Source organism: Pristiophorus japonicus, chromosome 15 (genome assembly GCF_044704955.1).
Source record: "Pristiophorus japonicus isolate sPriJap1 chromosome 15, sPriJap1.hap1, whole genome shotgun sequence".
NCBI lineage: Eukaryota > Metazoa > Chordata > Chondrichthyes > Pristiophoridae > Pristiophorus > Pristiophorus japonicus.
Window position 1 is genome coordinate 62,027,678 of NC_091991.1, and position 16,102 is coordinate 62,043,779.

The 16,102-nt window shown below is 40.8% G+C and overlaps 1 protein-coding gene across 3 annotated transcripts in view; it reads right to left on the reverse strand.

Annotated features, from left to right (window-relative positions):
• Positions 1–16,102, reverse strand: part of LOC139280807 (ELKS/Rab6-interacting/CAST family member 1-like) — a 1,247,673-nt gene that overhangs the window by 1,223,764 nt on the left and 7,807 nt on the right. For all 3 annotated transcript variants that reach the window (XM_070900522.1, XM_070900521.1, XM_070900523.1), the window contains exon 2: positions 12,003–12,819. In XM_070900522.1, coding sequence (XP_070756623.1) covers positions 12,003–12,671 — 669 coding nt within the window. In that variant the 5' untranslated portion in view covers positions 12,672–12,819. The remainder of the gene's footprint in view (positions 1–12,002; positions 12,820–16,102) is intronic.

Consider the following 16,102-nt stretch of genomic DNA (forward strand, 5'->3'; position numbering starts at 1 on the left):
TGTATAGAAACACAGGAAAAAAGGAAAACTGGGCTATTCAGCCCTTTGAGCCTGTTCGACCATTCAAATAGATATGTAGCTCACCTCAATTTACCCATCTTTGCTCCGTATCCCTTAGATTCTGTTACCCAACAGAATCTATTGACACAAAAGCAAAATACTACAGATGCTGGAAATATGAAATAAAAACAGAAAATGCTGGAAATACTCAGCATCCGAAGAGAAAAACACGGAGTTAACATTTCCGGTTCTGGACCTTATTGATCGGTGTCTTGGAAATTTGACCCAGCAACCATAACCTTGCTGGGAGGGAAGCGGCGACAGAGCAAAAGAGGGTGCTCCAGATTTGCACATCCTTTTCTACTCACTGATCAGATATTCAATTAATTTTCTCCAATGAAGCCATGGTCAAAATTTTGTGGAGTGAAGCAAGGATCAATATTTCATTCACGTTGCTAATGTGCAAGAACCCCTCATTAACTCCACAATTTATTTGATTGACAATTTTCTCCCCAATTTATTTAATTTATCCCACTAGTGCCAACTTTAATTTATTTAGTACCATTTCGCCCCATTCTGTGTACAGATGCTTTAAATTAAATCACCCATGAAAAGAAAAGAACTTGCATTAATATGGAGCCTTGACAAAGTTAGGATGTACCAAAGCACTTCACAAACAATAAATGTCGTTACTGCTGTAATGTAAGGAAATGCAACAGCCAATCTGAACTCAGCAATTAGATAAATGATCAGAAAATATGCTTTGTGGTGTTGGTTGAGGGATAAATGGGAATATAGTGCTATGGGATCTTTTACACATACCTGAGATGCAGACAAACCTTGGTCAATAGAAGTGCATGATATGATGATTCTAATCAGCTCTCTAACATTATTACTGTTAATGCATTATCACCTGGATTTCACTTAAGCAGGCATATGAAAATCCTTGGTAAAAGATAAATAAAAAGGGAAACTGAAAATCAAAAATAGAAACAGAAAATGCTAGAAATAAACAGCATCTGGCGAGAGGCAAACAGTTTAATATTTCGGGTATAGATGGGTTCCAAATAAAATTTGCATTGAGAACGCAAGTGGAAAGTGTGGAGAGAGATTTTGACTGCCCTTTGTGGTCTGAAATCTGAATCCCTCGATTCTCATTTATTTCCTTGTTACATCGCTGGTGATTTTGTTGTTGTGCCACACTCTTCCATTGCAAACCTTTCGAGATGCTGCGTGTAATCTATTTGTGGGCTTCTCTTTTTTTTTAAAAGTGCTAATTATTCACAGTATAGCAAGAGTTTGTGTCCTGTAAAAGCACAGTAATCAGACAAGCTTAGCAAGCCTTTGTGCTGACATTGGATGCCACACAGACACAGAGTCTTCAATCTATTAAAAGGTGGAGTACCTTTGACATTTTCCCCGCTCCCAGACGGTTTAAAAATCAAACACTTCAAATTGAATCAAAAAACTGCTTTCTTGTTTCAGTTGCCAATAAATTGCTGAGTTGTGCATACCATGAAATTTTCTCCATTACATTTTTAATTTCAACTAACACAGCCCCTTTCCCCCGGTCTGTTGTCCTCTTCCCCTCCCCAACCAAATGGCAGATTTTTTCCTTTTCCTCTAGTCCATCACAATACTTTATTCCCAATACCATCCAACCATCCTGTACCTTCCTCACCACACCAGCCTCTAACCCCTCCTGCCCTGTCACACTTAACCCTCTGCCCCATTCCTGCTCCCTATCTAAATAATCCTCTGTCCTGGTTCAATTATTTTCCACCTTCTAACCTTCCTCAACTTGAAGGCTATACACAGTCCTGACTTCATGTGCACACCACCATGTTAGTTCAAATAGTATACAGCTCAAATCTCCCCTAATAAAGCAAACAATGCTGATGTACTAAAATTTCCCAATAACTAGAAATGCACCAAATATTTATTTAAGAAAAACATTCACTACATATTTTCACATCTGTACAGTTGCTTTGTTCCCCAAGCCAAACGTCCCTCAGTCCCACTCCAGCATTGAATCCCGTCTCTAATTATCCTCCCAGCTTTTCCAAGTTCGCCTTATGTACAAGACCTCTCCTCCTTCCTTGACCCTATTCCCACTAAATTCCTCACCACCTAACTTCTCTTCCTGACCCCCATCCTAGCTGATGTGAGAAATGGTTCCTTCTTCTCAACTAAACCGTCACTAAGCAATTGTATACATAGATTGCTAGTATACAAGATTAATTGTAAACAGTAGCGTAAAACAGAATAAAATCAAAGTAGCAAGCAATAGGTAAAATACAATGGAAAACCAACATATGAGTACATCTGCAAAATCATTTGTTGTCCCTGTCCTACTAGAGTCTGTCCTACTAGATTCTTTGGATACTTGGAAAAAAACACCCGTCCATAAATTTTGTACAGCATATTGAAGTGCTTCAATACTTTGCACCTTTTTAAAATTTATTCATGGGATGTGGGCGTCGCTGGAAAGGCCTTCCCTAATTGCCCTTAACTGAGTAGCTTGCTAAGCCATTTCTAGAGGACGATTTAGAATCAACCACATTGCTGTGGGTCTGGAGTCACATGTAGGCCAGACTGGGTAATGACAGCAGATTTCCTTCCCTAATGGACATTAGTGAAGCACAATCCAGTAGTTACAGGTCACCATTACTTCTTATTCCAAATTTATTTATTAACTGAATTTAAATTCCCCAGCCGTCATTTCTCCGGATCATTAGTCCATGCCTCTGGATCACGAGTCCAGTAACAACCACTATACTACCATACCCTGCTACCTAATGAATTGATACATACTTGAAGGGGGAGAAAATTACAGGGCTCTGGGATAAGAGCAGGGGAGTGGGACTAACTGGATCATTCTTTCAAAGAGTCGGCACAGACATGATGGGCCGAATGACCACCTTCTGTGTTGTAGGATTCTAATGATTCTTAGTGTTCTTAATCAATTATGACTGAAATATTCCTTGAACTACAGGCAAACTGATACATTATTTGTTCAGCTTTCAACCTGCAGTTGTTTTCCTTTGGTTATTTTGCATCTTTATTACAATTAATCAGAATTGATTCTTCAGTTCTCATTTTCACAAAGCTCTTGATTTGGGCTGCACATTACAGGATCTCAAGCTACTTTGGGGCTGTTGGGAAAATCTGCTAGCTTTTTGAAATATTGTTGATCAATGGACAGTCAAATGGATCAAAAATGCACTCTATTGAGCTTTCAGAACAGAAAGGACCAAAAATGATTGGGACTAGTCTATGGAAAGATTGTTATTTAGTTACATCAAACAATTTCAAAAAATCAACAACAAAAAATGCATTTTCTATTTTCAACACTGCAGCAGAAAGAGATATCCCCCCCTCCCCCCCAAAAAAAAGGCAGAGACATTGCTCCCAATACACTGAAACCATGCTGCTCCCTAAATTATGCCGATTGTTCATTTTGTGTCATTATTTGCACCAGTACTGCAACAGCTACAATTCTTGTTATGCTCATTATTCAATTATGGTTAATCACCAATTCATTCTGAAGGATTCATTCTACATTTCAGCTGGTGACTCCACTCTCCACTCCTACAATTATTTTGCATTGTGAATGTTTATGCAAAACACGAGTCATATTGACTTTCATACAAGCAATCATCCTCCATTTAGCCTACAAAAACAAAAAACAGGATAATAAATTAAAAGATCAAGGAACCAATTACAGCATATTGACTTCAAATCAATGGATCCAATAATTTACAAAGTACAGAATTTGAATCTGGAACACAGGAACAGAAATAGGCTATTCAACCCATCGAGCCTGTTCCACCATTTAATTAGATCATGGCTGATCAGTACCTCAACTTAATTTACACGTCTTTGATCCATATCTTGATACCCTTCCCTATTAAAAAAAAGTGTGTTGATCTCAGTATTGAAAATTTCAATCGACACCTTTTTGGGGGAGAGAATTCCACACTCCCACTAACCCTTTGGGCCCAAGTTTCCACATGATTTGCGCCTGATTTTTAGGAGCAACTGGTGGAGAACGGACTATCTTAGAAATCGCAATTCTCCATATTTTTTTTCTGCAGTTCTAGTCAGGTAGAACAGTTCTACTTTGGAACAGAATTTTTTCTTCAAAAGGGGGCGTGTCCGGCCACTGACGCCTGATTTCAAAGTTTCCACAGTGAAAACGTACTCCAAACTAAAGTAGAATGGAGCAAATGAAGATTTTTGTAGAACTGAAAAAACCTGTTCTACACATTAAAAAATCAGGCGCAGGTTACAAATTAGGCGTCCACAACGAGGTGGGGGAGGGGAACTCATTAAATTCGACAATAAATCCTTATTTATACTTCTACAAATAAATCCAACATGAATAAACATTTATAAGCAAAAAAAAGATTAAATAAACCATCTTCCTATCTGTGTGAAAGTGCTTCAGGCACGGAGAATTCTGCAGTCAACCTGAGGCGCCTGTTCTTCCCGCCGGGGGGGGGGGGGGTAGGAGGCGCCCGTTCTGCCCACGGGGGGGAGGGTGAGGAGGCGCCCGTTCTGCCCACGGGGGGGGGGGAAGGAGGCGCCCTTTCTTTCCCGTGGGGGGGGGGGGGGGAAGAGGAGGCGCCCGTTCTTCCCGCGGGGGGGAGACAGTGAGAAGGCTGCAGTGAGATGTGCTGATGGCAATGTGCTTTTATTTTAAAAATGTTCAAAAATTAAACAGCTACAAAGAACTACAAAAATGGCCGAGTGCCAATGTTTTTTTCACACTGAGCATGCGCGAACGCTCCAACGCGCACGCGCAGCGTTGCCGGCAGGAAAAAACTAATTTAAATAGTACCCGCCCCCTCCCACTTACAAAATCGGCGAGAGTGTAGGCTCCGCTCCCCCCCCTGGGCGCCAGGCCAGGCAGACAAGGAGCTGCAGAACGCTCCAGAATCGCGATTTTTTTTTTAGGCGCCGTTTTAGGCGCGAAAAACGGGCGCCCAGCTCGGAGGGGCGCCCGTTTTTTTATCGTGTGGAAACTTGGGCCCTATGTGTGTACAAAGTGTTTCCTGATTTCACTCCTCACTAGCCTAGTTCTAAGTTTAAGATTGTGCCCCCTTGCTCTGGGCTAAGATCACCTATTTCCACCTCCGTAACATCGCCCATCCCCGCCCTTGCCTCAGTTCATCCACTGCTGAAGCCTTTATCCATGCCTTTGTTTCCTCTCGACTTGACTATTCCAGCACACTCCTGGCTGGCCTCCCACATTCTACCCTACGTAAACTAGAGGTGAAGTAAAACTCGGCTGCCCGTGTCCTAACTCAGACCAAGTCCCACTCACCCATCACTCCTGTGCTCGTTGAACTACATTGGCTCCTGGTTAAGCAACGCCTCGATTTCAAATTTTTCATGCTTGTTTTCAGATCCCTCCATGGCCTTGTCCCTCCCCATCTCTAATCTGCTGCACAACCCCCCCACCCAGAGATGTCTGCGTTCCTCCAATGTTGCCCTCTTGAGCATCTCGGATAATAATCTCTCAACCATTGGTGGCCGTGCCTTCTGTTGCCTAGGCCCCAAGCTCTGGAATTCCCTGCCCAAACCTCTCCGCCCCTCTACCTCTTTCAAGACACCTCATAAAACCTACCTCTAAGCAAGCTTTTGGTCAACTTCCCTAGTTTCTTCTTTGTGGCTCAGTGTCAAATTTTGTGTCTCATAATACTCCTGTTAAGCACCTTGGGACATTTCACTATGATAAAGACACTATATAAATACAGGTTGTTGTTGCTCCCCCACCAGAGGAAAAACTTAGCTGCATCTACTCTATTGAATCCTTTTATCATTTACAACATCTCAATTAGATCATCCCTCAACCTTCTAAACTCAAGTTTATGTATCTGTTCTCATAATTCAACCCTTTAAGCCCCGGTATAATTCTGATGAATCTACGCTTTGCTGCATCCAAGATCAATATATCCTTCCTGAGGTGCAGTGCGCAAAACTGAAGGCAGTACTCCAGATGGGGTCTCATCTGGGCTCTGTACAACAAGCACCTAAAGTTAAAAAAAAATGTTTTAAAACATTTTCTGCCTCTTATCAGTCTGTTAATTCCAGCTGTACTTCCCAATCTTTATTTTACTTTCTGTAAATAATTTAAATCTAACTTATTCCTGGTTTAGACTCTGCATGTCCCAGTGAAGATTCTTCAATCTGATAGATTGAAGAGCCTCGCCGTTTCTTGTCCTGCTCACAAGACGCCACAGATTGCCTGTAGCGGATACCGTGCTGGAAAAGAAAATCCACAGAAGTCCGCAGTCAGCGAGGTGAACAGCAAGTGCTATTCCTTTGCCACGGACAGCAAAATCCGAGGCGACAACAAATTGGCACATCCCCCCTGCCAATGTGGATCGAGATACTACAGAAAATAGTTCCAAGAAAATCATGTACTTGCTGAGGCTGAAGCAGGACCGTGGTTCTGGATCACTGACAGTGACTGTCCTGCAATATTCCTCAAATAATTTTGACACTACATCCCATTCAAATATAGTCACACAAAGTTGGTACAACCAAGACTCAATGAGTAAGCCCATTATTCACTGTTCCCAAATTTTAATCTCCCAGGTCACCCACAAGTTAAGGCCACTACAACATTCACTCAATAGCACATTATTTATCCTGGTCCAGTGACATCCTGACAAGTTCCACTGATTGTATCAAGTTGGATGGTAGACTGAAATTTTAATTTTCAATCACAACACACAGCAGTTTGAACTGGACATCAAGATAATTGTATAGTCACCATCCTCACAGCTCCTTTGAGAAGCATCAGGAAAAAGAACTGAAGATGAATGAGAGAATCTTAATCAAACTGAACCCTTTTCTACTTTTATGTACAGGTTGAACCTCCCTTATCTGGAACCCTCAGGACCTGGCCTGTTCCAATGAGGGATATTTCCAGATAAGGGGAGGTCACGTGTTTTCAGTGTATGTGTGCGCTAATTGGCTGGAATGACTGTCAGTCAGTCAATGTGGTGTTGGTGGACTAGTGGGCCCCAAAAGATGTCGACAGGCCCCAAAGGTGCCGGCGGGCCCCAAGATGTCGGCTTCGAAGTTGGGTAAATTTATTTTACATTGATATTTTGGTTACATTTATTCTGGGCCTAAGTTTAAAAGGCCACGTTTTTTTTAAAAAAACATTGCTATTTTGAGGATTTTGACCAGCTGCGTCGTGCACATGCGCCACCCGGGAATGGTTCTGAACGAGGGGTGGTTCTGGATAAGGAAGATTCAACCTGTACTTCAAAGTTCCAAGGGTAAATCACATAGTTTAAGTAATCAATCAATATCCAGCAGCAATTCCAACAATAGTTTGGTTCTCTAATCTTGCAAATAAAACATATTTTTCCACCCTGTTCGTGTTCCTCAATGACACACAAATCAACTCCAAGTAAATGTCCAACACATTTCAGCAAGTTTGCAAATTTAGATGCATGAAAATTTGTTGCCGAAATAATCTGGTAGAGGCACTTGATTACCAAGTGTTGTGCACTGATCACAGAAGTCATCAATCCATATATAAATGTAGCCCACATGAAACAAAATAGCATAGAGAGTGTGTGAGAGGGTGAAAAAGACACATTGCAAGTAGATCTGCATCAGGTATTTCAGAGGAATCACAAATGAAAGGATTTAGAGGAAACGAAAGTGTGAATATTTCAGTGAGACCATCTGCAGGAGCTGGAGGACAGCAGACAATAAGGAACCTGAAACAAAGGGAGGAGTAGTTGAGGGTGCGACGGTGAAGTGCAAGGTGCTCAAACAAGGAGCTGAGAGTATAAGGTATAAATCGGGACAATAAGGGTCTGTATAACATGAATGATAATTGATTTGGAGACAAGTGCATTTTTTCCCTCTGAGATGTGCACACTATTAGTAATACTCAAAATTCTCCAGCAAATGAGTCAGCTCATTTAAAAAGTTACATACTAGCTGCACAAAAGATGGCATTTCAATCGTGTATTTCAAGGCTACAACACATCTCACAGTTCATGTGTTGTTAAACTATGAAAGCGAATCCTTCGATGTTTTTCTGCCTAGCAACACATTTATTTCTTCTGTACAACTTCTCAAAAAGCAATACTGATGGCGATATTCATAACTAAAACTCATTCTCAATTTGTAGGATTACCTCATATGCCACCACTACCCACACTTTCAACTGATGGACAAATGGCTCAATCTTCTGAGGCAGCAAGCCACAAGAACCAAATCTCACTAGAAATCACAACTTGTTAAATAAGTTTAGTTTATATAGCACCTTTACCATAGTAAAACATCCTAAGATACTTCACAGGAGCATAATCAGACAAAAATTGACACTTAGTCACAAGGAAATATTAGGACAGGTAACCAAAAACTTGGTCAGAGATAGGTTTTAAAGGACTGCCTTAAAACCTGAGGGGTGGAGTGGTTTAGAGAGGGTATTTCAGAGCTTAGGACCCAGATACCCAAAAGGTGTGGTAGACAATGGTGGGGTTAAGGAAGTGGCCCTACAACATCGTGGGCATACCACTACAACTTCCAGCGCGAGCCGTTCCAAGTATGCAACAACTTCGAGGTGGGCGATGGGGTGACGTCATCAAGGCCCAGGTCGCCATTTGGAGCGTGGGCAGGAACATTGGCGGGGCCCAGGCACAGCAGAGGAGGAGGTCGGGGCGGATGAGCGACGGGAGATCGTGGCGGAGGTGTGGTGAATGTTTGGTGTGGAGGAGCGGCAAGAGATCGTGGCAGAGGAGCGGCGAATCATAAAGGGTGCAGGGCCCAGGGACAGCATGGGCCTGCCCACACTAGGTCCGTGCAGCAGAGCAGGTCTCCAGTCATCCTGGTTTACCCTTGCCACTGGATAAAGGCCTAGTTCGGTCAAGCCGTGTAGTGGCTGATGTGCAACGGTCACCACACGTTAAAAAAATCCACACATGGTCATCTTCCACCCCTGGAGTTCAGGACTGGAATATCGGGTCCTCCATTGAAACATCAGTGAACTCATCCCTTTTGGTGTGGAAGCAAGTCATCCTCATTCGAGGGACCGCCTATGATGATAAGGAAGTGGGGGACGGACAAGAGGCCAGAGTTAGAGGAATGCAGAGTTCTCGAAAGGTAAGGCTGCAGGTTACTGAGATAGGAAGGGACAAGGCTATGGAGGGATTTGAACACGAGGATGAGAATTTTTTTTTTTTTTTTTTTAAATGGAGGTGTTCAGGGAGCAGGAACCAATGTAAGCTAATGAGTGAAAGGAACCTGGTGCAAGTTAGGATATAGAGTAGAATGAAGTACTTTTTTTAAAGTGTCGTCACTGTTGTAATGTGGGAAATGCAGCAGCCAATTTGAGCTTAGCAAGCTCCCAAAAACAGTAATGTGATAAAAAAAAAGATTTTCTGGTCATTAAGTTATGTTGATGAGGGATAAATACTGGCCAGGACACCAGGGATAATTCTCCTGCTCTTCTTCGAAATAGTGCCATGGGATCTTTTACGTCCGTCTGAGAGGGCGGTTTAACGTCTCATCTGAAAGATGACAGCTCCGACAGTGAAGTGTTCCCTCAGCACTGCACTGGAGTGTCAGCCTGGGTTTTTTTGTGCTCAAGTCCCTGGCGTGAAACTTGAACTTACAACCTTCTGACTCAGATGCGAGAGTGCTACCCACTGAGCCACAGCTGACAGTGAAAAAGCATGAACAAGGACTTCGGCAGCAGATGGGCTGAGATTGAAGCAAGAGACAGGCAATATTACAGGAGGTGGAAGGCGCAGTCTTGGTGATGACGAGGATATGGGGTCAGAAGTTCACAATTTTTTTCTTTAATTCAAACATTTCAATTGAACTATTCTTTAATTCTCACAACTGATTAAATATAATGAATGATTAAAACAACAATTTTATTACTGTTACAGCACATTAGTCTTTATTTCTAATGGTAACATTTTAAAATGTTACATTATTCAGCATATCTGCATTGCCCAGAATTATGTTTTTCATAATTCTGGTACTCTGAGCACTTAAAAAAGTATATATACACATCTCAAAACTTCAGCAGGTGGCAATGGAGGTATGGGTACAGCAGAAAATCTGCCTCAGATATCACCAGCAGTCTCATGTGCAATTTAGGAAAAAGCTGATATGATGATTAATTATACAAATACTAAAAATGCTGCTGTTTCTTACAAATAAAATAAATCAACTGCTTTGAACTGTCTTTGAGTGGAACAGCAGATGAAGCAACATATGTCTAACTGGTAGGTGAACTGTTCGATACAATAAACCAGATGGAATTTGTCCACTGATTGTGCCGAGGTTGCGGTTTGGGGGCGGGGGATAGAAGAATGGTAGGATTACCACAAGACTGGTATATTTTTTATATATAGATAGCTCCCTGGTGGATGAATTGAAAAAGCTTATGGTTAAACAGCAACACCGACCAAAAGACGTCAGGTGTGTGCTGAGTTAGCGGAGGTGGCAGAATGGGGGATGGGTACATTTAATTTCAACATCCCTGGCTGGTAGTGGGAAAAGAGGGAAGTCAGTTAAGGTTCCCACTTCCAAGCACCATCATATGAAAGTGCCCAAAGTGAGGATAAAATTTAAAATGAAATGCAAAAAATTGCAAATTGTGGAAATCTGAAACAAAATTGCTGGAAATGCAGAGGTTAGTCTGCATCTTTAAAAACAGGTAACTTAACATTTGATGCCGACAGCACTTCTTCAAAACTGAAAAAAATTAAGTCTGAACAGAATTAGAACAAAGGGAACAAAGAAGCAAAGAGGTCACTGGACATGATTAGCAATTGGAAGCAGGCTACTTGGTGCCGACATTCAAAAAGGTAAACTATATACAGGGAATTACAGACCCATTAGTCTCATTTCCATTGTGTTTAAAATAATGGAATCGATCAGGAGTAGATCTCTGCACAATAACTTAGTTAACACGGATTCAAAAGTGGAAGATCCTGTTTAACCAATCTTTTGACTCTTATTGAAAATGACAACCCAAGTAGGCTGTAGAAAAACCTACAATTTGGAATCCTTAAGCTTCCAAAAGGCATTTAACAAAATTCCATTACTAGTTAAACTTACAGCAGACCAATTCCTGGCAGCCATTGCCACCACCACCACCCGTTAAGAGTCTTTTCATGCCTGGGTCCTCATTCTCAGCCAGTTATTCCGCCCTCTCACACACTGTGTTCCACATGCCACCTCCCCCTCTGAGCATGCTTTAGCCCTCAAAAGCCAACTCCCATGAACTGCAACCCTTCCCCCATACCAAGTGAGCAGATTTTGGGTTCTGTAGCTGAATCTCAGACAGCCTCCCCTCCACACTAAGGATATTTTAAGGCACAGGTCCTGATTCACCCCCATCCTCCTACTCTTCCTCCTCCCCTCTTGCTCCACTTATCTTCCTGCACTCTAACTCCACTTGTTCTAAATTCCCCATGTGCAATCTTCCAGGAGATTGATTAGTAATACAAGATTTAAAAATTATATAAAAGGAGATTGTATAACTTTAAAATGGGCCTGCGCACACTGATCCAATTATTCCACACCCTCTAACCCCATCACCACACTGAACTAGGTCGACATCCAGTCTGTAAAAGGCCAATGTGGTATTCAATCCCCAAAACATTAGTAAAAATTCCAGAGAACCATTTAATAAAAACAGAAATGTACTTAATCAGTCACCGTAACTCAGGCTCAAATTTTGTCCCCAACAACAACTTGCATTTATACAGCACCTTTAATGTAGGAAAACATCCCCAGATGTCCCCAAACTAAGGGACAACACACAAATTACTAACTGGTCTGTTCTCCACATGCTGTGCATTTCCAGAATTTTCTGTCTTTGTTTCAGATAATCAATCATCTGTAGCATTTTGCTTTTTTATTTAATCAAATAATATATTAGCTACAGACTTATCAAATTTGCTCCCGTAGTTTTACATCTCCATAGGACTGAATGTTAAGCCCACCTGATTTTCGTCTTGTGCAACCCGAAACTGCTCTTTCCAAATAGTCATCTTAGCCACCTCATCTTTCCGGAGTGCTCGCTCCTTCTTCAGCTCTGGACTCCAGAAAGTTTTGATGCTGTTCATCGAAGAGCTGAGCTTGCTCTCCTTCACATCGACTTCTTTGCGAAGCAGATCATTTTCACGAAGGACCTCCTTCAGCTGCGACTGCAGATCCATAATGGTATTATCCCTAGCCTGCCGCAAAGAGTGTGGTACAGTAGATGCTAGGCTCACTGTTGGCAGGTGATGTTCTCCAAAAGCTATGGTATCACTGGCCACACCAGTTGTGGCAATGTTAGGGCTACTTCCCATGGTGGTCATCCTAACACCAAATGGCAAGCGTCCAGAAGCTCTACCCAATGTCATTGTCACTTTAGGGGAATCTGTACCGACATGGTCATGGTCACTTAGATACATGGGGCCAGATGTAGCATAGGCAGCATTCAGTGACTGGATGTTCTCCATGGACAAGGTTTTCCCACCACTACCACTAACACTGGTACCAGAACTGCCCCCACTGCTGTTTGTTCGACGGTGACCTAGACGCGGTGACCGTGGCAATCTTGGTGAGCGTCCAGGACTCTGGTTACTTTGTTCCACTTTACCCACTGACCGGGAACTTCCATGCATGGTTGAACAGAGTTCTGCCAAATGTGCACGTGAGAAAATAAACCAAAGAAAGATTGCTTTTGTTTGGCTTTAGTTTTGCGAGCTGCTCAGATTCAGCACATTTTATTTACATTTGATGGTACATCCATGCTAGGCCAACAAGTCTCACCTGTTTAAATAAAAATACAAACAGTTAATACAACATCCATATAATATCACAGCTTTCAAAACTTATAAAAAAAGAAATAATGATGTAAAAGAATGCATTTTCTTGCCTGTGAGCATCCATAAAGTGAGTGCTCAATTTTGGCTATACCATCACAGAGACATCAAGCAGATCCCAAACAATCACGCAAATAGAGGAACAAGAAAATAAAATTCTACCCTTTGAAGCAAACCCACTCTTGCACATATTTTAGCAAAGCTATCCGAGTCCTCAGGGTGCTTGCTGAATCTATCGGCTAGGGAATGGGCCATTGAAAGAAAACATCATTTTAGCGAAATGAAAAATCATCAATACATTATTTTCTAGCACTGTGCATCGTCATTAACATTAAAAAGTCCTAAAAACAGAGCATTTAATTCCAACTTTCCTCACAAACTAGCCAAGTGTGGCATAGTATTAGTAAGCAAATATTAATCTGGACAACCAAAGAATATATAAAATAAGCCCCCTTTACACTCATTTGTTTCAATCAAATAATGTTCTATTAAACACTATTCCATTTTTGTGTTCTATTCTATAGTCTGTGTCCACACACCCTCATCATAAATGTCAATTAGTTGTTTACCCATCCAATATGGCTTTCCATGTACACTTCATACAATTAAATCTCAAATTTCTATTTGAAAAGAATCATTTATTTTTGTTTATTGAAATCTGTGTCCAAAATAAAAGTTTTTAATATAAAAAAAGTGGACTGATTTCAAAATAGCAATTAAATGTACCAATTGAATTGACTTGTGTTTTTTGTTTCAACCAAGGCTTCAATTATGTACTTTCCTCTCTCTCTCTCTTTCTCCCCCCCCCCAAGAATAGTTCAAGGGAGTTACCAACCGCATTTCTGCACTGTGTAGTTTTCAGAATTTTCCAGTGTATAAATCAGTAGATTTTTATGAATTCAAGTAGGAAGGTACCAATCCATTGAGGATTCCAGAGTTTCCTTGCTTTTCCAAAATAAAATGAGATTGAATTCTCAAAGCTTTATTTCATGCGAGTTTCACATTTAAAATATTAACTACTCCTTTTCAATTGAGCTGCTCAATGTTTACCTCAAACAACACCAGTGGTCTCTTTTGTTGACAACACAAAAGGGATATTGTTTAAAAGCAAGAATAAATTGACTTTTCTCTGGAAATTTGAACAGGATTTCAGTTTTTCCACAGGATTTGAACCCAGCTTAAAGATGAATTTGAATTATTTGGTTTCTCCTGAATGGTCACAGTTCATGTGAATCACAGCAAGCTCCTCTCCTCGTCGTTATAGCTCAAAATTCAGGTTGAAAAAAAATGTTTAGGACGGCAAATAATTTTGGGAGCATTTGAGCGCTTTTAATAAAAATGGGAAAGTGTATAAACTATGAATTTTTGAGTGATGAGATTTTCTTTTTTTTTAATTCAAAAATATGTTAGAAATCTCAGATCAGCTATAGATATTAGCACAGGTAACAGTTAGTAGCACAGGCTACCTCTGTAAGCAGACCTCACCTACTCGAGTTAATTCACACTGTCCACTACCTGCCTATGATAATATAAACCAGGATGATGTAACAATGTATCCCTACCCCCATGCCCAATCATGTGTACTGGATACCATAAACGTGCACATGCCCATGCGTGTCTCAAATCTGTCAACAGGCAGAATCTGATAAGTGACAAATCAAGAAGCTAATTTATTTCACAAAATAGACCTGACTGAACAAAAGTAGTATTGGAAACTTTAAGCTTCTCCTACAGTGCTTCCCGTAACAACACAAAGTAAACGTTTGCTGCACTATCCAATAGCAGATGGAATATTCACTTTGTTTAATTTCCTTTCAGATTAGCATGCAGGATATAATTTGTAACTGGGAAAACTGACCTGCTTAAATTTAATCCCCAGCTCAGGCCAGAACCTGCCTTTCGCAGCCTCGGTTATTATACCTGACAGAAAAACCTGTGTTTTGGTTCAATCATTTTTGTTAATTGACTCCAGGTAACTCAATCTTCCCAGATTACTCTGGCAACTACCCCGGATGAGTGACCACAGTGTGAACTGTGGCTCAGTGCATAGCACTCTCGCCAGTCAGAAGGTTGTGGGTTCAAGTCTCACTCCAGGGACTTGGGCATACAAAAAAAAACCCAGGCTGACATTCCAGAGCAGTGCTGAGGGAGCGCTGTACTGTCGCAGGTGCCGTCTTTCAGATGAGACATTAAACTGAGGCTCCGTCTGCTCTCTCAAGTGGATTTGTTGCAACTTATAAAACCAAAGAGGATTTGAAGAATTAGGTTAATAAGGTGTACAAATTCATAAGCACTCTTAGCAGCAGAGTTTATTTTAAAAGGAATATTTTTCAATATATGATTGTTAAATCATACAAATACATTAACTTGCACCATAGGGAGAAAATAAAATCAGAAAATATTAAAACCTAGAAATAAAAATACAGCAGAAGCCTCTTAAACCATTTATCCCATCATTTCTATTTAAATTTGACAGCCATTGTACTGAGGATGTAGGCAGAATTAGTGTCTGGAAAAATATTCCTTTTAAAATAAGCTGTGTCACTAAGAGTGCTTGTGAATTGATGTGTACCTTAGTAACCCAATTCTTCAAATCATCTCATCCCATAAAAAAAATTTACAAGATTACTTTATCCCCAGAAAAATCATATAGCCTATGCGTGGGATTTCCTTTTGATATATTCTAAGCATCAACTCTTCTGTACTTGTAATGGATCAATGGATTGGAGGGTTTTTCAATAATATAAATCAATCCCCGCACTGTGTCCAGATAAGACAGCAATGGTATTTCTTAAAAAGCACCATCTCAACAGAATAAAATGTTTGTCACACATTTTTGCTCAACAAATGTTAATTTGACAAAGTTAATTCACATAAGAACACATTATTGTGTAAGAGACATCACTGTAGTGAAACTGACATGCAGCTGTTCTTGGTTCCCCGATTGTCAACAGTACCTCATCATCAATCTTGTCTAGAATTAACTTAAAACCTTATTTTATTAATTTTGTCAACAGAAAAAAAAGCATTATTCTTACTCACTTGGCTTTTTAGATGAAGCAACCATGAATAAGTGCAAGTCAATAGGATATACTGTGTGAAAAAATTATGAATAGAAAGAGTACCCACTTTGTACAGTCTTCACTCTTTGATTGGTGTGGTATCCTCCACACACTGCTGGAGTTGGCCAGCACCCAGTATGCTCATGCTAGAGAAAAATAAAATAACGA